This window comes from Monodelphis domestica, chromosome 1, assembly GCF_027887165.1.
Source record: "Monodelphis domestica isolate mMonDom1 chromosome 1, mMonDom1.pri, whole genome shotgun sequence".
In the NCBI taxonomy this organism is placed as follows: Eukaryota; Metazoa; Chordata; class Mammalia; order Didelphimorphia; family Didelphidae; genus Monodelphis; species Monodelphis domestica.
In genome coordinates, this window is record NC_077227.1 from 410,203,067 (window position 1) to 410,226,523 (window position 23,457).

The 23,457-nt window shown below is 45.7% G+C and overlaps 1 protein-coding gene across 1 annotated transcript; it reads right to left on the reverse strand.

Moving 5' to 3' along the window:
• Positions 1 to 6,335: 6,335 nt before the first annotated feature.
• Positions 6,336 to 22,760, reverse strand: SCRT2 (scratch family transcriptional repressor 2). Its single transcript, XM_001366363.3, has 2 exons — positions 21,504 to 22,760; positions 6,336 to 9,500 (listed from the first exon to the last, which is right to left on the reverse strand). The coding sequence occupies exons 1-2, from the start codon at positions 21,643 to 21,645 to the stop codon at positions 8,734 to 8,736; spliced, it is 909 nt and encodes a 302-aa protein (XP_001366400.2). The 5' UTR covers positions 21,646 to 22,760; the 3' UTR covers positions 6,336 to 8,733.
• Positions 22,761 to 23,457: the final 697 nt, after the last annotated feature.

Consider the following 23,457-nt stretch of genomic DNA (forward strand, 5'->3'; position numbering starts at 1 on the left):
TATGGGAGTGAGAACTGGGAAGTCAGTGGGATGGAAATAAGGAAAAAAGATGAAGCTGCTTCAGGTGGACTCAAACCTGGGTGCTCTGAGTGAAGGAAGATGGGGATGGAGTAGAAGATTGGGGGGGTCTAGGTGCTTCTGCCCTGTCATCCAAGATTGCAATACTCATTGCCTCTACCAAGATCTGCAGGCACCAATGGAGTGTCACCCATTATGGCTCTGCTATTAGCAAGAAGTTGAGTTGAGAATGTTGTTAGAATGGTGGTTTGGCAGCCTAGGTCTGGGCATAGAACTCCTTCAGCCTTTCACTTTTTAGGGATTATGGGAGTTAGAAGAGACCTTAGAGATCATCCAACTTAACTTCCTCATTTTATAGAGGAAGAAACAAATTCAGGAAAGGTATGTGACTTTAATCACAGAGGTAATAAATAGCAGGGCTAGGCACTATACAGGTTCTGCTGCATATTTCTGGGCAGCAGAAGACAAAGGAAGAGCTAGTGTGAAAGAAGTGAAAACCCTAGCCTGGGAGTCTGGGGACCTAGGTTCTAGTTTCTGCTCTTAAAAGAAATTGTTGAACTTTTCTAGGTGTCATCAATTTCTTTATCTGTTTAAATGTGGGGGCAGCTCAGTGGCAAAACTATGTGACCCTGGGCAAGTCACTCAACCCTATTTGTCTCAGTTTCCTCATCTGTAAAATGAGCTGGAGAATGAAGGAAATGGCAAATCACCTCGGTATCCTTGTCAAGAAAACTCCAAATGGAGTCAACAAAGAATTAGACCTGACTAAAAAGACTGAACAACAATAATTAATAATAAATGTGGTGGACTAGATTGAGGAATTTCCTTTTATTCTTAAGTCACTGAGAGGTTGGGAGAGTTGGGGTAATAGTTGTTCACTTCCTACCCCAGCATTTGCAACTCTCCTCCTTTATAGACAAAATGGATGTTATCTTGGGCCCTACTGCTCATAATCCTTTGTTTCAAAAGTCCAATCCCTCCAAATCCTACCTATCCCTCATACCCTACCTCAGTCCACACTGTCTCTCTTTCCTATTACATGAATAGTCTATATTATGTAAATTAGAATTTCAACCTAGAAGGAACCTTAGAAATCATCTAGTCACAGGATCACAGAATTTTAGAGATGCAAGGGATACTCTCAGTGGTCTTTTTTTCTTCTGAATTACTATAGCATCAATTCATCTACTTATTGGCACATACCCTATTTTGCATTCAACTAATCAACAAAAATTTACTAAGCCACATAATACATGTGCCAGTTACTGAAGATACAAAAGCAAAAGTAAAACTTGAGACCTTGCCCTCAAGAAGTTTACAGTCTCTAGGAATTGATCAACACCTCACACCCTACACCAAGATAAATTCAAAATGGATGAATGACTTAAACATAAAGAAGGAAACCATATGTAAATTGGGTAAACACAGAATAGTATACATGTCAGACCTTTGGGAGGGGAAAGACTTTAAAACCAAGCAAGACATAGAAAGAATCACAAAATGTAAAATAAATAATCTCAACTACATCAAATTAAAAAGCTTTTGTACAAACAAAACCAATGTAACTAAAATCAGAAGGAAAACAAAAAACTGGGAAAAAATCTTCATAACAAAAACCTCTGACAAAGGTCTAAATACTCAAATTTATAAAGAGCTAAATCAATTGTACAAAAAATCAAGCCATTCCCCAATTGATAAATGGGCAAGGGACATGGATAGGCAGTTTTCAGATAAAGAAATCAAAACTATTAATAAGCACATGAAGAAGTGTTCTAAATCTTTTATAATCAGAGAGATGCAAATCAAAACAACTCTGAGGCATAACCTCACACCTAGCAGATTGGCTAACATGATAGCAAAGGAAAGTAATGAGTGCTGGAGGGGATGTGGCAAAGTAGGGACATTAATTCATTGCTGGTGGAGTTGTGAACTGATCCAACCATTCTGGAGGGCAATTTGGAACTATGCACAAAGGGTGATAAAAGAATGTCTGCCCTTTGATCCAGCCATAGCACTGCTGGGTCTGTACCCCAAAGAGATAATGGACAAAAAGACTTGTACAAAAATATTCATAGCTGTGCTCTTTGTGGTGGCCAAAAATTGGAAAACGAGGGGATGCCCATCAATTGGGGAATGGCTGAACAAATTGTGGCATGTGTTGGTGATGGAATACTATTGTGCAAAAAGGAATAATAAAGTGGAGGAATTCCATGGAGACTGGAATGACCTCCAGGAAGTGATGCAGAGTGAGAGGAGCAGAACCAGGAGAACATTGTACACAGAGACTAATACACTGTGGTATAATCGAACGTAATGGATTTCTCCATTAGTGGCAATGCAATGTCCCTGAACAATCTGCAGGGATCTAGGAGAAAAAACACTATCCATAAGCAGAGGACAAACTGTGGGAGTAGAAACACCGAGGAAAAGCAACTGCCTGACTACAGCGGTTGAGGGGACAAGACAGAGGAGAGACTCTAAACGAACACTCTAATGCAAATATTAACAACATGGCAATGGGTTCGAATCAAGAACACATATGATACCCAGTGGAATCACCCGTAGGCTACGGGGGCTGGGGGGGAGGAAAAGAAAATGATCTTTGTCTTTAATGAATAATGCATGGAAATGATCAAATAAAATACTATAAAATTAAAAAAAGAAGAAGTTTACAGTCTCCTGGATGCCTTGCCTACTGTAAGGGTTAGGCATTGGGGGTTAAGTGACTTATCTAGGGTCACACAGCTAGGAAAAACTGAAGTCTTATTTGAACCCAGGACATCCTATCTCCAAGATTGGCTTTCTATCCACTGACTCAACTAACTGCCCTTAGGTCTTTTGTTCTCACTAACCTTTTTAAACTTTGACTAGTCTTGTTATCCTATCCATATTGTAAAACTCCTTTGATACTACTTAGATGAAAGGGTTGATTATTTTTACTTCTCTGTTATATCATAGTGCTAGGAATAGTGGCTTATATGTATTAGGGATTCAGTAAATGAGTACTGTTCCCTTTTTTTTTTAAACCCTTATCTTTCATTTTGGAATCAATACTGTGTATTGGTTCCAAGGCAGAAGAGTGGTAAGAGCTAGGCAATGGGGGGTAGAGTGACTTACTCAGAGTCACACAGTTAGGAAGTGTTTGAGGTCAGCTTTGAACCTAGAACCTCCTGTCTCTAGGTCTGGCTCTCAATCCACTGAGCCACCCAGCTGCCCCCGATCCCTTTTTAATGACTTAATCTCACAACACTCAGAAGATTGAGAGAGATACTATGTATGCAACTCTGCTCAAATTCTTTATCCACAACATGCAGCAAATACTCTGAAAAGACCTAGATATGGTTGAACCAAACCTGTTTGGTCTGGCCATGCTACTAAATCCTATATAAATGTTATGAGTTAGCTCGAATCCAGGACAGTGTTTAGAAATTTTCCATTCCTACAGTCAACACATTGTTTCAAGAACTTTGCTACCTCTTAACTGGATTTTTGCAATAACCTGATAAACCTTTCTTCTTCTGGTCTCTGTCTTTTCAGCCATTCTTCCTATTGTGGCTAAATTAATCATCCTAAAATATCACTTTTCTTAAATCACCTCCTCTGCTAAAAAGTTGTGGCTCCCTCAATCATTTAAAAAAAAAAAACACTGAATTTTAGAGCTAGAAGGACCTTCAGAAGTCATCTAGACCCTATCTTTTTCCAGGCTGGTTCTAGCATCTATTTACAACCTAATCTCCCACTTCCCTTCTGCCACAAATTCTCCACTTTAACTAGACTAGCTTATTATATTCTTCAAATCAGCTTTGCTCATTCCCACTCCCAAATCATTGTTTACCAGTTTTCCTTAGAATACCTTCACCAGAACATTGTACACAGAGACTGATACACTGTGGTACAATGGAATGGAATGGACTTCACCAGTGGTGGCAATGCAGTGATCCTGAACAACCCAGAGGAACTTATGAGACAGAACATATCCACATTCAGAGGAAATGTGTGGGAGTAAAAGCACCGAAGAAAAACAACTGCTTAAATACATGGGTCGAAGGGATATGGTTGGGGATGTAGACTCTAAATGATCACCCTAATGCAAACAACATGGAAATAGGTTCTGATCAAGCACACATGTAATACCCAGTGGAATTGCTTGTTGGTTGTGAGAAGGGTGGGGGGACAGGGGAGGGAGGGAAATAATGTGATTCTTGTAACCAAGAAATAATGTTATAAATTGACTAAATAAATTAATTTAAATTTTAAAAAAAGAATACCTTCACCATATCTCCAAACCCCTTGATTCACAGAGAGAGAAACTGAGGCTGAGGAAAGGTAAGTGATGCAACTGTGACCTTGTGAAAAGAATCAAAGAACCTAAGCTAGAATCCTGACTCTTGCATTTACTTACTACCTCTATGACCTCTGGTTAGTCATCTACTTTCCTAGTCCTAGGTCTCTTTTGGATCTAATCTATGATCTAATGACTTGTCCAAGATGACACAATTAGAAGTTAGATTGGTATTTGTCTCCCAATAAACAGTTCGAAATACCATGGCATAATAGAAAAAACCCCAGGGACTGAGAGGCAGGAGAGACCTGGATTGGAATCTCTTTCATGTTTGAAGCTTCCTAACTATGTGACCAGGACAAGCCACTTAATCACTCTGAACTTCAGTTTCTTCATCTGCAAAAGGGGGATAATAAGACCTAAAGTATCTACTTACAACAGGGTTATTGTAAGGATCAAAAGAATTGTGGGTAAACCCTTTCTGCAACCTTAAAATGCTATATAAATGACAGCTCCTAGTAGAATTTTATGTTATGATATATGATATTGATCTCTACTCATGACCTTTCTTTAAACTGTGGACTTCCTAAGGACAGGGACAGTCTTTCATGTTATCCTTTTCTGTGGGCCCTACCACACAGACTGCAAACTGCAGGATATAATGGATTAATCTTCTCTGCCTGAATCTTTGCCTTCTTTCTTAGATAGTCAGGCAGATGAAAAGAGAATGAAGCCATGTGTGTCTATCACTCAGAGCTCCTTAGGGAGGAGATGAGGGCAAGAGGAGGGCCACTCCCCACCCCCCTCATCCCCTCATGGAGAGGGACCATTAGGTTCCTGCCTCAGGCTGGGGGGGGGGGGGAATTTAACACCAACATTCAACTCTTGAGAAAGAGCATTTATTTGTTTCCACTAAATTTCTCATTAAGTGTAAGATACTGCATTGAAGTTAAATTTCCCCACTCATTTATTAGTGCATTTGCATCTTCAATTTTAAGAATTAACATTTGTTTTGGGTTTTTTATGTCTTATTTCATCTTTTTTGAATTCAGAATAGGGACCTCGGAAACTCAAAAGTGATCTCTCTGTGTATTTTTTTTTTTAACACTTACTTTCTGTCTTTGTAACAACTCTAAGAGAGAAGGGAAAGGGCTAGGCAAATGGAGTTAAGTGATTTTCCCAGTGTCATACAGCTAGGAAGTGTTTGAGATCACATTTGAACCGAGGTCCTCCCGACTCCAGGCCTGATGCTCTATATCAGTAATGGCGAACCTATGGCACATACTCTCTGTGGGCACAGGACTACCTTACCACCACCCCCACTTGTTACTAGAAAGGCTGAGAGTTTCTGGGAGCTGCTCCCTTGCCTCTCCACATCCCCAGAAAACATTATTTTCACATTCCCCTCCCCACTGCCCTGCAGCCAATGGGAGCACAAAGGGGGTAAGGAGCTCACAGGTGGCAGAGCTGGAGGGGAGGGGAGTGCCTGGGCCACTCTCCTCCCCCTCTTCATCTGCACTCCACTCAGCAGCCCAATGGGAGCCCTTTCTCCCTCCCCTGTGTGGGCTAAGGCCAGGGTAAACCCCGCCCTCCATTTTAGGTGGGGGCAAGGGTATGCCACTCACTCTGGGGGATAGTGTAGGGTCAGGACTGGGCACTGTCCCTAAAAAGGAGGAGCATCTTTAAGGGTCTCTGGAGAACTCTGGGAATATTTCCTTGAGGAATCAGATCTGACCAGCCCACATCCTGGAGATGGGAGGACCTTTTCTTAGAACTGCAAAATGTCGGAAGAATTTTAGAGCTCTGGGAAGACCCAGGCTGTCTCTGATAGATGACACTGAAGCTCAAAGGAGGAGATACTTGACTTGTCTGAGGTGAAGAGCATGAAGGAACAGGTGGCTTAGAGGATGCCTGCCCCTACCTACCAACAGGAAGTCCTGTGACCTCCTTTCGGCCCCGAGGAATAGAAGAGCTAGAAAGGCGGTCCCTATGCCATTCCTTCCAGACCCACCCAGACACCACATTAGGCTCGGACTAAGTGGCTGAAGTTTCTTTATTATCCCTGAATTGCATTACAAGTAATACTGCCGGCTGGGGTTGGGCGAGAGGAGCCTGGAAGTAGGGGCCCGCGCAGGGAAGGGGCGGGGTTGGGGGAGGGGGAGCGCTAGGCGCTTGTACAAAATCTGGCCAAAAAGCCGAACATGCATGGAAAATTATTGCTGTTGGAAGTTCCTATTTACAATATAAACAAACACACATTGGGAATCGATTCTACAATACCCTCCTCCCAGGCCTTGCACCCCAGTCTCTCCTCACAGGGAAGGGCCTAGAATCATAGAATGTCAGAGCTGGAAGGGATAGTAAAGGCTGTCTAGTCCGACCCCCTCATTTTACAGATGAGGAAACTGAGGCCCGGAGAGGTTATGTGACTTGCCTAAGGTCACACAGCAGAGAGCAGTGACTAGAACCCAGGTCTCTTGGTTCCCTGTCCGGGGCTCTTTCCAATGCCATCTGCTGTGACGTGAGAGAAAAATAGTTTGCAATAACTCTCGCTGCTCCCCCACCCCCAGCCCAAGTACTTGAGAGCTGAACCCTTCCATTTGGAGAAGCCCACCCTCTGTTTTGGTGGGAGGAAGAAATGGGTGGGGAATTCCCTACCCCCTTCTGGGTGTGAAGCTTTGTGAGGGGGGAAGATGTGGGACCGAGACGTGTGCTTAAAGCGTGGATGAGGCCCATGCGCTAGGGAGGCGTGTGCGGCTCTGCAGGGGAAGGGGAAGAGGGCCCTGGGCGGGGCCGTGTGCTTGTGAGACCTCTGCAAGCATGCAAAGGGTGTCGGCACGGTGGCTCTAAAGAGAGGGGGCACCGGCCATTCTACGCCGCCATCAGGGGAGGTAGGAGGCAGGAAGTGAGGTCCTGGCTGGGGGCTGGCCCCTGTCGGGGTCTCAGGGGACCCTCTGTTGGGAAAGTTGCATAGACTTGGAAGGCGGCCTCCTGCCCTTCATTTTCAAAGGTGTACGGGCTATGAGGTGGGATGGGTGAGGGACTAGGGAAACTGTGGCCTCTTCTCTTGGCCCCAGGATCTGCCCCTCCCTTTTTCCCCTCAGTCCCCTGAAGACTCCGCTTCCCTCCGGAAACAGCATAAAGAACAAATACGAAGTAGAACTTGTCAGAGGCAGGGACAATTCTGGTGGGCTCCTTGGAGGACTTGCAGTGGGGACCTGCCCCATGAACCCCTGAAGTCTTTCCTCTGCCCGACGCTCTCGGGGCAAAGCATGGATTAGGTGGGTGGGTGGGTTGGGGTAAGGGGAAGAATTTTGGAGTCTACCAACCCCCACGGTTCAGGGGGTTGGCGCTGTGTGACTGTTTGCGCGCGCGCGCGCCCACGGACCTTTTCTGGGGCAGACGCTGGGGTTGTACTGTAGATCATCTTCCCGCAGTGATCCCTTCCCCAATTCATCCCATATCCCGGGTTCCGGCGCACAGAGAAGTGCCTTCCACCCCAAGCTGGATCTTCAAGACCTTTCAGTCGGGGCCTCGCCCTCTAAGAAGCCTTGCCAGTCCCCCCAGTCCAGCTGGAGAGCCTCACCTTCCCCAAGGAGGGATACTCCCCTTCCGGAGGGAACAATAAATAAATAAATAAATAGATAGGTAGATAGATAAATACAAATAAATAACTCTCTGGCCCTGCCCCAGGGAGATCCAGGCCTCCTCTCCTCCCCCCAGGAGCTGTCCAGTTCTGGGGAGTGGGAAAGTGCTCAGAGAGGAAGGAAGACAGAACCGAGGAGAGAGGTGTGGGAAAAAAGGATCCATAACTGGGGAAGGGAACCTGCCCTTTCCCTGAGCTCGAGGGTGTGGGGAGCAGGAGAGAACGTCAGGGTCCTGAACCCCGGTGCCCCAGGGTCCCATTCTGCTCTGAGGCTCACCTCTCGAGGCCATCTGGGGTAAGTGGAGGATGAAGGTAAGAAGATGGGAAAGGGGTATTAGTAAATCAGAGGAGGAGGAGAGGGATGTTCGGGCAAGTGAGGGGGGCACGCCCGGGAGGGGAAAATGGGTTCTGGCCAGGAGACCAAGGGTATACTCCTAGAGAGGGCTTGGGGCTCGTGGGGACTGAGCTTCAGAGGTTTAATTTGGGTGTCAGTGGGTTTAGGGAAAAAGGCATGCGGTCCTTTGACTAGGAAGTCACCGGATTGTAAAGGGAGGAGCAGGAAGAGGAATTCCGGGTAAGGGCTTGGATGTGGGGGAAAGGAGGTCATTTATGCTAATAGGCGCAGTTTAGGTAGAGCCAGAGTGGGGCAGTTTTATAATGAGGTTAGGCGTTGGGGTGAAAGAAAGGCGGAGTTTAAACTGAATTGTAGCGAGAAGGGGACTGGGCTTGAGAAAGGGCGTTAGGAGAGGAGATGGGGCGGGGCCTGGCCGGAGAGGGTGGGGTTGAATTAGTTGTCCATTGCTGCGGCGGAGGCGGTACAAGCATGCTCAGCGCCTTTGAAGCAGGCAGCTTCGCAGTGCTTGTTGAGGTAGGACTTGAGCGCGAAGGTCTTCTCACACTGGCGGCACTTATAGTGCTTGAAGGCCGAGTGCGTTTGCATGTGCGCTCGTAGATTGGAGCGGTCGGCGAACGCTTTGCCACAGTGCGAGCAGCCAAAGGGCTTTTCACCCGTGTGCGAACGCATATGGCCCTGCAGCAGCCAGGGCCGTGAGAAAGCCTTGCCACACACACCGCATTTGTGGCGCAAATTGTGTGTGAGCACGTGCATGGCCAAAGCCGGCATGGATACGTAGGCCTTGCCGCACGTCGGACACTTGCGGGCCAGCTTGCTGTCCAGGCTGCGGTGCGTCTGCTTATGCCGGCTTAGGTTGGATGAAGTGGCGTACGTTTTGCCGCACTCACCACAGGAATGTCGGTGCCCGCCACTTCCACCCCCAGTTCCCCCGGCCCCGTTCCCACCCCCCGCCCCCCGGGCATCCCCAGTCCCGCGCCGCCGGGAGCGCCCGTCTGAAATGAAGAAGGCATCCATGGAGTAGCTGTCCGTCACCGCTGCCTCTCCTCGGAAGTAGCGCGCCGACAGGCTCGACTGCGGGCTTTCGGGGTCGCTGTACTCCTCAGTCGCCGGTGGGTATGCAGCCTCCGACGGCGCCAGCTCCAGCCCCGGTTTCTTTTCGGCGTCATAGCTGGGGGGCGGAAGGCAGTGTGGGGCATAGCCTGGATGGGCAGGTACATACACAAGGAAGAGTTAGCCAGGCCCCCCTAGAAAGCTCCAGGGGGACAGGGACCAATTTTCAAGCTACATATCTTAGATTCCCCTGCACCTTTCTCTGAGCACAGTAGGTGCTCATGGAGGCCCATCTCCAGGAGTCTTTCCATAATTATTCCCACCACACTCTTTAAACCAATTACTTCCTTCTAGATTTTGTATTACTCCTTTCTACATTGTTTGGGCAGCTAGATGGCTCAAGGGTTTGAGTGCAGGGTGTTCCATCAGGAAGACTCCTTCCTGAGTTCAAATGTGACCTCAGGTTCTTCAAGCTGTGTGACCCTGGGCAAGTCACTTCACTCAGTGCTTGTCTCAGTTACCTCATTTGTAAAATAAACTGGAGAAGGAAATGGCAAACCGTTCCAGTATCTTTCTCTTTGCTAGGAAAAACCACACAAAGAGTTCTGAAGAGTCAGACACAATGGAACATGCAAAACTGTTGTCAGGGAATTGCTTAACTGTGATACAGTCGTTTAATGGAATGTTATTGGGCCACAAAAAAAAAAAAAGATAATATGAAGAGTCTAAAGAAGAATGAGAGTAAAACTGTATCTCATCACTATAATACTGTGAATGGAAAGAATCAAATTTGGAAATTGCAAATGTCATTTATTTTATGTAATTGTAAAGAGCAAAATTAGCCTTAGAAATGAAAAAATAGAATTACCTCCCTTCTTTGCAGAGTTTATGGACAGTCACATATATTGTTAAAAATGATTGATGCTTTGGTTAGTTTACTGAATTTTCCCCCTTAAAATTTTTTCTTACAAGGGATAGCTTTCTGGGTGCTGGGGGTGGGGAAATGCATTTGGAAATGAGTACAACATAAGATCAAAATATATCAAAATTTAAAAAACAATTTCAGAGGAGTAGTAGAGATCTATAACCTTTATATTACAAGTTCCCCTCACCCCCATAAGCTTTCACATGCAGTGTTTTAAAGTTCTGTCTCTTAATAATCCATACTGAGTTCCAAAGAATTTCAAACTGGGAAAGACCTTGGAGATTTTAACTCCCTCTTTGATATGGGTGACAGAAATGACTATGGGAGGTTAACAAATTTGCCCAAGTTCATATACAACAGATAAAAGATTCAAACCCTAGTCCTCTGATTCCAGCTCCAGTGTCTTTCCTTATATCATACATCAATGTTCCCAATTTCTTGGAGTTCTAACAAGGTATATATTCTGAGACCTCTTTTAGTTCCAGCATTCTAAATCCTTGATTGTATTAGGACTTCTGTGGAATCCTATGGAAGGAGGAGAAATTCCTGCCCTCAGGAATTTAGAACCATCCTAGATTATCAGTTTCACTTCTTTTCTGCTCCTGGAACCTGAGCTTTCCACTTAAAACTGTGCCACTCCTCCTGAGGAGATCAGGATGAAGTGACTGTCTTCTCATTTTCCAAGAGTCCACAATGTAAGGGCTCAGACCCCTCCTATTTCTTTCTCCTGGCAAAGGCCTCCTTGAACAGGCTCTTTCTCTCTTCTCTCAGAGGGAGTGAGGTCAGACCTTTAAGTGAACAGTAAGGATGAAAAAGGAGGAAATCTATAAGTGGTGCAAAGGCAGGCAGCTGTTGGCAGCTCAGAACAGAAATGCTGAAGGGATGTGGGAATGAATGGGGTGATTAGCACCAGAATGAATCAGCAGAGGGAGGGGGGCAGCTGGGGATAGCATCAGGGCTAGGAGCCAGGACACCTGGGTCTTGTGTCTCCATCTTCCACCTTGAGTATAGCCTCACAAACCCAGAAGGCTGGACAATCCTCCCTTAGAGTTCATTTTATTCATGCCTATCTCTAGACAGGCTTGCATTCAGATCATCTTGGAAATCCTTTTACCTTTATCCTAGTATCAATCCAGAGAAAAGCAATGACAGTTCTTTCTCTTAAGGTACTTCTGTTCTTTTCTGAGGAGAAATATAAAATGTAAATCACCTTGGATTCCTTGGGCCCTTTTGCACTCCACTGATTTAAGAAGTAAAATTGTATTAATAGATAATAACACTTCTTGACTCTTGAATAGTCTTTGCTGTGCTTTTAATTCTTAACCATTGGATTCTCATATCATCCTTTCAAGGGAAGCAGAAATTATTTTTATCTTTGTTCTTAGTTATATCCAACTCTCTGTGACCCCATTTGGGGTTTTCTTGGCAAAGATATTAGAGTCATTTGCCATTTCCTTCTCCAACTCATTTGAGGAAACTGAGTTAAGTGACTTGTCCCATAGGTGCTGTCTGAATCCATATTTGAACTCATGAAGATTCCAAGTCTGGCGCTCTATTCACTCCACTCTCTAGCTGCCCCAGAAATTATCCTCATTTTACTGAGGTTCAGAGACACAAAGTGACTTGCTTAAGGTCATACAGTCACTTTTAGAATCATAGGATGAAATGGACTTAAGATCTTCTTACAAAGAAGGAAACTGGCATGGAAAGAGTGGGTGACTTGTAGAGGGTTATATAGTGAGTTAGTGGCAATGCCAAGATTAGAATCTAGATCTACCCAGTCCTGCCTCAGGGCTCTTTGTGTTAGGTGCACTGTGCTAAAGGAATCTCCTTAGAGTTGGAATGAGATAAGTGGGGATCTATCCTAGGGCTTCACCTGTCTGGCTCTTGATTCCATCGTTCTTTGTAAATGCTTATTAGGCTGGCTTGGTTTGCTTTAAGGTTTGCAAAGTACTTTCTTCACAACAGCTCTTTGAGGCCAGGAAGTCAATCAATCCTATTCATCCCATTTTACAGAGGAAGAAACCGAGACAAGAAATGTCATTTCACAGCCAAAACATCAGAGGTGGATTTGAAAACCAGGTTTTCCCACTCAGTCCAGTGCTCTTAGACAGCACCAGTGTCCCCAGTCTTTGGATCCCTGAGCAGGACAAAGAATGAAGAGGCTTTATCTCATCCAGCAGTGACAGAATAGTGAATGACTCCTATAGTAGACTGGGCACTATCTTGCACATATAAGGATTACTCCTTTTCAAATGCATGGAGATGCAATTGTGATGCATAAAATACAATTTCCTTTAAAAGTATTACTGAATTTATAGAAGTGTTTTGTCATTTTTCTCGGTTGTTAGTACAACTGCAATCATGAGGTCCAAACAATTTTTTGATGTAAAAAAGGCCTTGAATATTTGAAAAGACGGGAAACTTCTGTACTATGCTGCACAGTCTCAAGTTGACTCCTCTAACTGTGCCCTGTAATGTGGTCCCCAGCCTTGCCCCTAAAGCCGGGTCTCTTGCCCTCCTCTGATCCAGCTCCATCGCCCTCTTACGGTGATCTGTGGGTACTGTCGCCTTCTGGCTTCCGTCCCTGGCGCACCCAGGGACATCAGACAGAAATAAAACAGAGCCAGGACAGCATTCTCGCCAAGGGGAAAAGTAGTGACCAAACCGTGGAACCGGTGGAAAACATGCTTCGTAGGAACCCTGCCCTTGGGGTTAGGGCTGACAGTACATTCTAAGTTGCTGCTTCCATTAGTTCTCTGGATAATCCTATTCCTTGCCTCCTGGGGATAGCTGCAGCTGGTTTTGAACTCTGATTGGATCCCATGGCCCTCCTATGTTCTTCTACCTCCCCCTTCATGGCTTCCATTTTACCTAATCTAATATCCTAGATCTATGACCTGCCCCCTCCATCTTCAATTCCCACCTCATTCTCCCCCTCAGCTATGCAAGGATCGGAGCAGAATTCTATATCCAGATTGGGCAGGGCCTGTTAAATCCAATTAGATTTGCCTCTCTCTGCTTCCCTGAATCTTCCTGGAGACCTCTGAAAACTCGAGCTGTGGTACAGTAAGCAGGGCTGAGCCTACTAAGAGTCACTGGACAAAATATATCATTATATATGTTGGACCACTTACGTGTTATCTGATCTTCACCCAGCCGCAGCCACCCATCTACATCTTCCCGAGGCTCCTGTCCCAGGGAGCCATCCTCCTGGTACTACGCCCTTATCTGTCAGCTAGTAGACTTTCACTGAGCCTCTTGACATTCGGGGTACCATCCATCTCCTCTTAAGAGGGATTTGATAGGGACTTTAAGTGGCATTTCTCAGAGTGGCCTTGGCAGTTCCATAGGAGATTCTGGAAGACTAAAAACCCTCTAATATAAGATCCCATTTGATTTGTACCTTACCAGGTACAAAGTACAAAGCACTTATCTCATAAAGAATTAAGGAATGAAAAATTCCTCTTTTTATTTTACAGAGTTGGAAACGGAGGCTTAGAGAACAGAACTGACTTGCCTAAGGTAATATAGCTCATTACTAGAAGTAATGATACTCAGGCCCTTTGACAGTAAATCATGACTTTTCATTGCACCAAAAGAGCTGGAAGGGATTTTAGAAAACAATCCTTTCATTTTCTTTAAATCTTTACTTTTTTTTATCCTAGTAACAGCTCTAAGACAGAAGGGCAAGGATTAGGCAAATGGAGTTAAGTGACTTTCCTAGAGTCATACATCTAGGAAGTGTCTGAAGTGAAATTTGAACCCAAGTCTGTCCCAGCTTCAGGCCTGGTACTCTATCCACTGTCTCCTAACAACTCTTATTTTGGAGAAGTGAAAACTAGGACCTAAAGAAGGTCAGCAACTTATCCAAAGTTAGGTAACAGACCAATATTTGAGCTGGGATTTGAACTCAGGGCTTCTGACCTCCACTTCTGTGTACTTTCATTGACACCATACTTTCTCTTATCTTACTTAAGCTTTGGGGGAATTTGGGAAACTCAAGGCTGTGTCAAAACCAACAAAAGCCTCATTTGTACCTTCAGGGAAGTGCTAGGCGGAAAGCAGACCCTTTTTGATGAACCTTGGGGCCCTGTCCAGTGGCAGGTAATGATTGTTGCAAGGGTATATTTAGAGCACTTTGCCTTGCTGTGCCGGGGCCTTGAGCCTCAAATTGTCTCTAGCCAACTGAGCAGAAGGCTGGGTCTGTCAGCAGCAACTGGAGATAAAAATAGCCTGTTCCACGCCTGCATGCCCAGCCTTGGGCACAGGGCTTGGCGATTCCCCCTCTTATTATTATTTATTTGAGTAGTTCGAAGGCATTTGTCCAAAAATACCACCTATGTTTGGGGCCACATTTTCAAAGGGGCTGCCCATCATGGAAGGAACACTTATGAGGCTGGGGAGGAAATTAGAGACCACCTGGCCTGGATGACATAGGGGCAAAATGAAATTTAGAGCTGGAAGGGAAATTACAGGTCAGGAAATGTATTATTTCACTATGAAAATGTAAAAATATTTAGTGATAGTTAAATTTTTTTCTTTTTTAGTTAATTTTTTCTTTTTTTAATTAGATATTTGTTTTTACCTATCCTTTATTCCCAATATATCTCTCCTCTTTTCCCTTACCCATTGAGCCATATTATTAAAATAATAATAATAATAAAAACAAAGAAGAAAAATAGAATTAATGTTGTTAAACTAACCAATTCATCTACCGGACCTAAAAATACATGTAGTGTTCCATCCTTATACATCTTTCCCTAGGAGGTTCATTTTCTTACATCTTCTTACATAATATTCAGTTTGATTTTTTAAAAAAGATTATCTAGTTGGCCTTTTTAGTGGATAGAGTCCTGGGCCTAGAATCAGAAAGATTACTAGTTTCAAATCTGGCCTCAGATACTTAATAGCTGTGTGACCCTGGACAAGTCATTTAACCCTGCTTGTCTTAGTTTCCTCATCCATCATCACCAGACTAGAGATGGAGAAGGAAATGGCAAACCACTCCAGCATCTTGGTCAATAAAACCCCAGATGGCATCATGAAGAGTCAGACATGATTGAAGAAATGACTAAACAGCAAATAACAGCAGTTTTAACAGATTCATTTTATAGATGAGAAAACTTAAATTCCAGAAGACAGTAGATGGCTTTCTGAAGGTGATATAGGTAGCAATTAGCAGGACTAATTTGCTTTCTAAATTGTGATTGAGCCTTCTCAAGTAGCAGGGTTGTAGTGGAAGACCTGACTTCAAATCCTGATTTTGCTGCTTACTAACTGACTGAGCAAATCACAACTTCTGAGCCTCAGTTTCCTCTGCAGAAATGAGAAGATTGAATCAGATGATCTCTAAAGCCCCTTCCACATCTACCATCCTGTGTTCCTGTGACTGATTTGATCAGACCAAGATCTTAGAGACTGTATGTGATATTGTGGGGCAGAGAGATGGGAAGGGAGCTGAGTACCTAGTACTGACCATCAGTTAATTCTTTTTTCCTTTACCTTCTCTCTTTATAATATTAGTAACTCACAGTTTAGTGGCACTATGGTTTACACAGTAGTTTCTTCACAGCAGCTCAGCAAGATAGGAAGTACAAGTACTATTAATCCCATTCAATAGAGAATGAAGCACGCTCAGAAGGGAAGTGGCTTGTTGAAATTTAGTCACTGTCAGAACCAGGATTTAAGCTCAGGTCTCTTGAATCCAATATCATTCCCACCCCCTCTCTGATGCTTTGTGATTCTCTCTCTCCCCTGCTCTTTCTTTTTCTTCTCCATTTTCTTCTTTTCTTCCTTTCTTATTTCTTCTCTTCCTCCTTCATTGATCTTACCTTGAGTCTTTGAGGAACTTGGGGCATTCCCAATTATGCCATAATTAGCAAGAAATATTTTCAATAATTTGACAATAGAGGAATATTAGAGGGTCTTGAGGCTAGAAGGGACCTTTGTAATTAGTTCAGCTTTCTCATTTGGCAGAAGGCAAACTCAGACCCAGAGAGAAGTGACTTGTCCAAGTCACATACTGAGTTAGTGAGTGTGGAGTACAATTTAGGTTGCTTGATTACTAGGTCAATATTGAGACTGTGATGTGAGTGTGTGTGTTTATAGCAGGGAGGAGGGAGGACGAGAGGCAGGGCTGGAAAACATCTGATTTAGATTCTCTGCAGCACTAGGTCCACTCTGTGACTTTGGTCACACATCTCTGGGCTTCCCTTTCCTTTTTTTTTTTTTAACAAAGTGCCTTAGAGTTCTTTGTCCATAGAGGAACTTTCTGAGGTGACTTGTGACTGATGCTTCATCCAGAAACACCTAGAAGGCTCTCAGGCTCTGAACTAAAATAATTTCCTATCAGTATCTGTGGCGCCATCCTGAACAGGAGGCGAGGAGGGTTCAGCCTGTTGATGTAATGTGGTCAAATAGATAAGAGTATGGGCAAGAGTTGGAGAACTCCCTCCTACACTGGGGGATTGTTAATGTATCCCATGGAGGGGAGAGAAATGCGTTACTGCTTCAGCATTGATCCTTCATCATCCCCATCCAGCCTTGGTTTCTTGAGAAGCTGAAACTTATGAACTACAGTTTGTCTGTTTCCTAAAGGGTGAGACTTTCTGGGCCTGGGGGGGCAGGATAGGAGTGTAGAGTGTTTTGATGCAAGGCGATAGGGACTAGTGAGGAGGTCCACTGAGGAAGCAAGAAACAGTCTCCTAGGTCTGAATTGCTTGGGGGCAGATGGTTGTGAAGTACTTCCCTGAACTAATTCAAATCCCCCTCTCCCCTCTACATATCTCCTGGCATTGAGGGAAGAGGTAGAGGTGTTGGTTGTGAGAGAGTCCCCAAGAGACCTTAGCTAGGCAGATAAAGACCCATAGAAATCATAAAGAGAGACTTGGAGAGAGAGTGACATAGGCAGTGACAGAACTAGGGACATAGAAAGACAGAGAGAGAGAGAGAGACAGAGACAGAGACAGAGAGACAGAGAGAGAGACTGAAAGAGACATATAGAGAAGGAAGCATCGACTCAGAGTTGGAAAAGACCTCAGCAGGAAGCAACATGATGTAGATATAAAGAGCTTTGCAAACCTTAAGCTTTCACAAATGCTAGCTTTGTTGCCATAATTATTAAAATTAGTGGCAAGATCACTGACTCTGGAATCATAGTTCCCGGGTTCGATTGTGCACTCTGATTTACTTTACTGCTTTGGACTTCATTGTGAAAACAGGAGAAGGATAGGCTCAAATGATACCTTCCAATGCTGACACACTGTGATCTATGAAAAAGTAGCCAGTAAGAGGGATAGACTGAAAGAGAAAGGGAAAGATGACTTGGAAGGCAGAGATAGAGACATATTGTGAGTCAAAGACTGGTGGACAGAGGAAGATAGAGGGATACACAATAGATGAGACAAAGAACAGAAGTGTCTGTGTATGAGAGGGGAATGAGAGCTTAAAGGGGGGGGGGATGTGGTAGTGAGAGTGAGAAAGAGCATTATGGGAATGTGAGGTAGGGAAGGGAGGAGAAACCCTTTGATATAGTTCTTCCCAGGCCATAATGAAAGGGAGCCCAAGAGGTTCTTTCCACAGATCCATGGATTTGGATATTTGTTTCTTAGGAATTTGGGAGCTTAAGATACTTGAGATCTTGGGTTGCTAGGTTCTTTTCTCTAATGTCAATTCCTCACCTTCCCCTGCCCTTTTTGAAAGAAGATCATGGAGTTTAGGAGTGAGTATACTTTATACATTAGGACTGGAAGTCTCAGAGACCATGGACTCAACATTTACACTTTAAAGATAGAAGGTGGCAGGGAACTGAGATCCAGAGGCAGTGAGTGTTAGAAGGGCTGGTGTGGAACTCAAATGAGATCATGGGCATGAAAGGCCTTTGAAAATTCAATCCCTAAACAGATGTAAAATTGTTATGATTGTGTACAAATTGGTCTTCCCCATATTTCCAAATGCAACTCTAGCTATTATCAGGGATATAGCCCCTGTTAATCCTGGTAGCCCCTGAGGGTCTCTTCTTCCTTTCCCTAGTAGGCTCCTAGCTTCTTCTCCCCTTTGGGGGTGCTTTAGTTCACTCTTTGTTTGTCTGCCCATGCTCCCTCCCCACCATGGCATGGACTTCTCAGTTTCTCCTTCCTCCTCCCCCTTCTCCCTTTGACCCTTCCTGTAGCTTACTCCCCCTCCACTCCCCATCCCAGTCTTGCTGAGTGACTGCAAAATGCAGGCAGTCCTTGTAAGAGGATCTTTCTAATAACTGGAACTGTCTGCAGCCCCAGGGCTCCTCCTCCCCCCTTCCCTCTCCTCTTCTCCCTCCTCCCTTTTTCCCTCCCCTCTCCTCCCCTCTCTTCTCCTCTCTTTCTCCTTGTTTACACAGCACAGTCACACACGCTGGGAAAGAAAGCGCTCAGCTCAGCAATTTTTCACACTTCCCTCAAACGTTCAGCAAGGTTATTTCCGGGAGATAGGAGAAAACAGGCGCCCACCCACCGGCCCTAGCCTTCTTGGATCCCACTCTCCTTCCTGAAGGTCCTAGGGGCAGAATTATTTCCCCTATCAATTACCCTTCCCCCACAGGTGGCATCCTACGGTCCCTAGGTCTCTAGTTTGATCAGTCCCCTTTATGCCCAGGCATATCAGTGTTTAGGGGTGCTGGCCTATGGGGTCCCTCTTTGAACCCCTTCTGGTTCTGGCTATACAAGCTGTACACATAGACATGGTAGGATTGGGGTTTGTCAGCAAGGTGGCCAGCCTGCAAATGCCAACTTTTCTCTGGCCTGAGCGAAATGTCCAACCTTGAGCACAGGCCCCTAGTTGCCAAGGCAGTAATAAATTTTGGATCTCTGGAAACCCTGGCTTGGGTCAAGTGCCCTTTCCCTCTTGAGGCCCTCCCTTTCCAGCTCTGACCTCAGTCTGTACAATCATGGTGCCCTCCAGTAGTCTCTGGAAGTAAAAGAGTTCATATCCTTTTTAGACTTTGAGAAACAGTCAGAAAGGAACAGGCTTAGGGGGCCAGAAGTGGGGGCCTTGGCTTTTTTTTGGTACCCTCTCTGAATCTACCTTTCCTTCTTTTGATTCTGCCTGCCTCCCCCAATCCCCATCTCAGACTCCAATTTCCCATTTGCCTGTGAGATCTTTTTGTGGCACACTCCTACTATCTTTGACTTATTCTAGGGCTAAGATCTCTCCCATTCATCCCCCTTAACCACGAACAAAAGGGAAAAGAACATAGTAGTTTATGGTCTCAGTTTCCTCTTCTGTAAAACAAGAGTATTGAACTAGAAGATTTGTAAAGTTCTATCTCTAATACTGTGTTCTATGTTCTAAGAGTTCTTTCAGGTCTTTCCTCCCCTGTAATTATGTGATTCCCTACTCTCTGTTCCTGGGGAAGAGGGAAATATAGAGTGGGGTGGGTTGTGGGGGAACAGATCCAGGCCAAAGGGCTTTGTTCTGCTTCAGTGTTTGGTGAGTAGAGAAGAAGCAATTCAGATATAGAAGGTGCTTCAATTACCCCCTTCCTGTGAGAATTGGGCTGGGGGACAGAAAATAAGATTACTTTAGAGAAAAGATTTTTTTTTTAACAAAATCCTGCTTTTCCTCCTCCCCCTTCACTCCTTTCACCTGGACCAATCTAGACAGAAGCTGAAAAGACCTAGCAGATGAACCTTGCTTGTCCCCTCTCATCGGTTATTCACAGTAGGGGTTTCTGTTCTTTCCCTGGATACTCCCACAAGAATTTGAACCTTGGCCAGAAGAGGACTGGTCTTAGCAAGAAGTGTGTGTGTGTGGGAGTGGGCAGGGGGGAGGTGAAACAGGGGTCCTGCCTTTGCCACTAACTTCCTTGACCTTGGGTAGGTCATAGTGCTCCTCTCTTGTTCAGTTTTCCTACCTAGTCTGGAAGACTGGAGAAATATTGGTGTCTTAGAATTATTGGAGGAACCAGGTCATCTTGACTCAGTGGTGCCATTCTGCTCTTTCTCCCCACCTTCCTGCTTTTCCTCTCTTCATTATTCCTCTAGTCCCCTAGCTCTTTCTTCTCTTCTTTGCCTTCTCCCTTTTCCCTTCTGTCTCACACACACAGAGCCCGGAAGCCGATGTCACCAGCTGATGCCAGACCTTTCCTTGCCAAAGTGATGTCTCCTCCCTGTGCACCTGCCTGGTAAGGGCTCACCAAAGGAAGACCTTTTGTCATTTCTGATTCTTGGAGGGGGCCCTGGGGACAGACTAGATTTTTTTTACTCCTTCAGAAGTCTCAGCCTCTCAACTCCTTTCAACTGAATCTTTCAACTCACACCCCCTTAATCGGTCCCATTTCTTTGCACAAACTCACCCTAAAAACACCCAGATGATGGGTCAGGAGGAGATTACAGCAGGAATAGGAAGGAGAGATTATTTGGAGTGTTATCTTTCCCCCTCTCAACACAAGCTTGTCTATTTCAAAGATCTGTAGCTATTTCCCTGCTAAACCTTTTGAATAAAACCTCCTTCACTGGTGGGTCCATGGCAAGCTCTTGCCTTCTGGATGCCTATGGCTGAGGGTAACAAAAGCTTACAGTAAAGTGGGGAGGGAGCTAGTTTTGCACCTACCCCAATCTAGGCTGAACATTTTTAAGAGTCAGGAAAGGGAGATCAGTAGTTCTTCACCCCAGAGTGCCCACTTTGCAGAAGACCCAGATGGAGGTCAAAATCTTCAGCCATCTGGTCACTGCTGACCATCAGGCTTTATGCCTTTATGAGCTCTGTGTGGGTAGACCACTAACTACATCCTTAGTTGACCCCAGAACCAAGACTGACCCTCTGCCTCTGACTTGGGTTATTTCCAGGATCAGCAGCTCCAAAATGTGAAAGGAACTCCATACCCCCAACTAAATCTGTGCCCATTGAGGGGGTCATGGGTTTCTCCCTTCCCTTCTTCCTCAGTCCAGGCTAGTCCAGGGCTGCAACTTTCAAAGTCTGAGAGCATGGCCCAGGGCAGCCGCCCAATCGACTTTTTCCTTTGTATTGACTCTGTTCTCTTCTGCTAAATGCTCTTCTCCCACTCTGGCCCTCCGGGGAGTTGGCGGGTGTGTGCGGAGTACCCTCACTTGTGGGGGGATTGGGGGGGGGTTTACTAGATTTGGATGGGGAGGAGGGCCAGGATCTCCTTTCCCGATTCTCCAGCCCTTAGGACTTGCCCCCCTCTCGGACCTTCCCTCATGAAACCCTCCCTCTTCCAGGCCCCACTCACCGCTGTCCCCGGCGGGGCCGGCTGCCCCCCTGGAGCCCGGCAACACATATGCAGATCCCAGGGGGTGGTAGCTGGGAGCTGGGACGCTGCTACACTGGAAGGCGTCTGCTTTGATCTTCTTCACCAAGAAGGAGCGGGGCATGGTGCTGTGCTGAGCCGGAGCCGGAGCCGGCCCGGCGGGGAACTTCACTGGGGCCCTGGAAGGGGAGGGGGGAAAGCTTGGGGGTGTGGGGGTTGCAGGCTTGAAGGGAAGTGCACGCTGTTGCCTCACAGAGCGGGCTCTTCAGCACTGGACAGCTCCCTGCGCTACCCGCATGCGGTCCCCAGGCAGCGAGGCAGGGAGGGCCCGGGCGGAGAGGAGGGGAGGGGAGGGGAGGGGAGGCGGCTCTGCCTGGCACACTCGCTGAGCTCAGCAGTCCGGCTGCCGGCTTTATATGGGACGCAGGCTGGAGATCAGGTGGTCCTCTCGCAATGGAACTGTTTAGCTCTCTAATCCATCAAATGTCCCTCAGGACAATCATTCACATTCCCCATGAACCGGCTGCTCGGGCAGGCAGGGCGGAGAGCAGAGCAGAGCAGAGCAGAGAGAGCAGGCGAGCTGGGGAGGGAGGCGCAGAGCAAGCAGAGGCAGAAGCCGAGAAAGTGAGAGAGGGAGAAAAAGACCCAGAGAGAAAGACAACGACATACACACAGAGAAGAATAAAAAGACACGGAGAAACAGACTCTGGGCTCAAGAACAAGAATGGGGGAGCTGGGTGGGGGAGAGAGAAAGAGATGAAGAGAAAGATTAAGAGAGACAGAGACACCCAGAGACAAAGAGAATGCAAGGAGACATAGAGAAATCTAGAGCTCAGGAATAAGAAAAAGGGAAGACAGAACGACCTGGAGAGAAAGGCAAGGGGAGACAGAGACACCTAGAGACCAAGAATAAAGAAAGAAGAAGAGGAGAGAAAGACAAGGAGACACACTCAGGGATGAAAAAATGAAAAAGAAGGAACCTGGAAGAAGAAAAGAAAATAGAGGGACAGAAACATGGGCAAAGAGAGAAAAACAGGGAACCAGCTGGCTAGAGCAGAGAAAATCAAGAAGGGGAGGAGGGGTAGATTCAGAGGGGAAGGGGCAGAGAGAAGGATGAGGGACATAAAGGAGAAAGAGGAAAGAGGCCTGAGAAGAAGGGAGGGGGAGGGAAGGGGAGAGGAATAGAAGGAAGAAACAGTGAGATCACCCACTGCCCATCTGCTTTAAATTGCTTCTTCCTCTCTGGCTTTCTTGTTTCCCAAATCATGGAACAGGCAGGGTAGTGGCCAGGGCAGTGTCTTAAAGAAAAAGGAAGGCAGTCCCTCCCCCTCTCCTCCGGTGGGGATGTGCTTAACACTGCCAACTAGGTTAGGTTTAAGACAGAACTTTCCTTGACTAGAAATTGGGGTCTGGGAAAGGAAGAAGTAAAGATAAGAGGACTAAAATCCCTCCCTCCAGTAGCCAGGGAAGCGATTGATTGGAATGGCTCAGCTATTCGTGTTCAGAAATAATAAAATAATTCATTTTCCTGCTGGGGCGGGGGTGGGGCGGGGTGGGCACTGGCTTTGACATTTCCTCAGCTCTGTCTTTCCCTGAAGCAGAGGGTAGACAATAGAGACACGTGCATGGGAGAGAAAGAGGAATCTTAGTAGAAAATGCTTGATCATGAGTGAGTGAGCAAACTCTTTCTGGGCCGGATGGTTTCCTTTGTTTCTTGGTGGCCAAGTAGAGGCTAGAAGAGTCCATGGATGATTTGGGGCAAGGTCTTTATGGTGGGCAAGGGGGATAGCTCTCCTGGATTTTGGCCCAGTAGAATAACAACCATATGTCAAGGGAGTTGTGGACTGACATTGCTTCTCTGTGGAGAAATCATCCTTAGAGGCCAGGACCCAAGAGAATTTTAAATCTAGAAAGCTTTGTCTTATCTTTGTTCAGT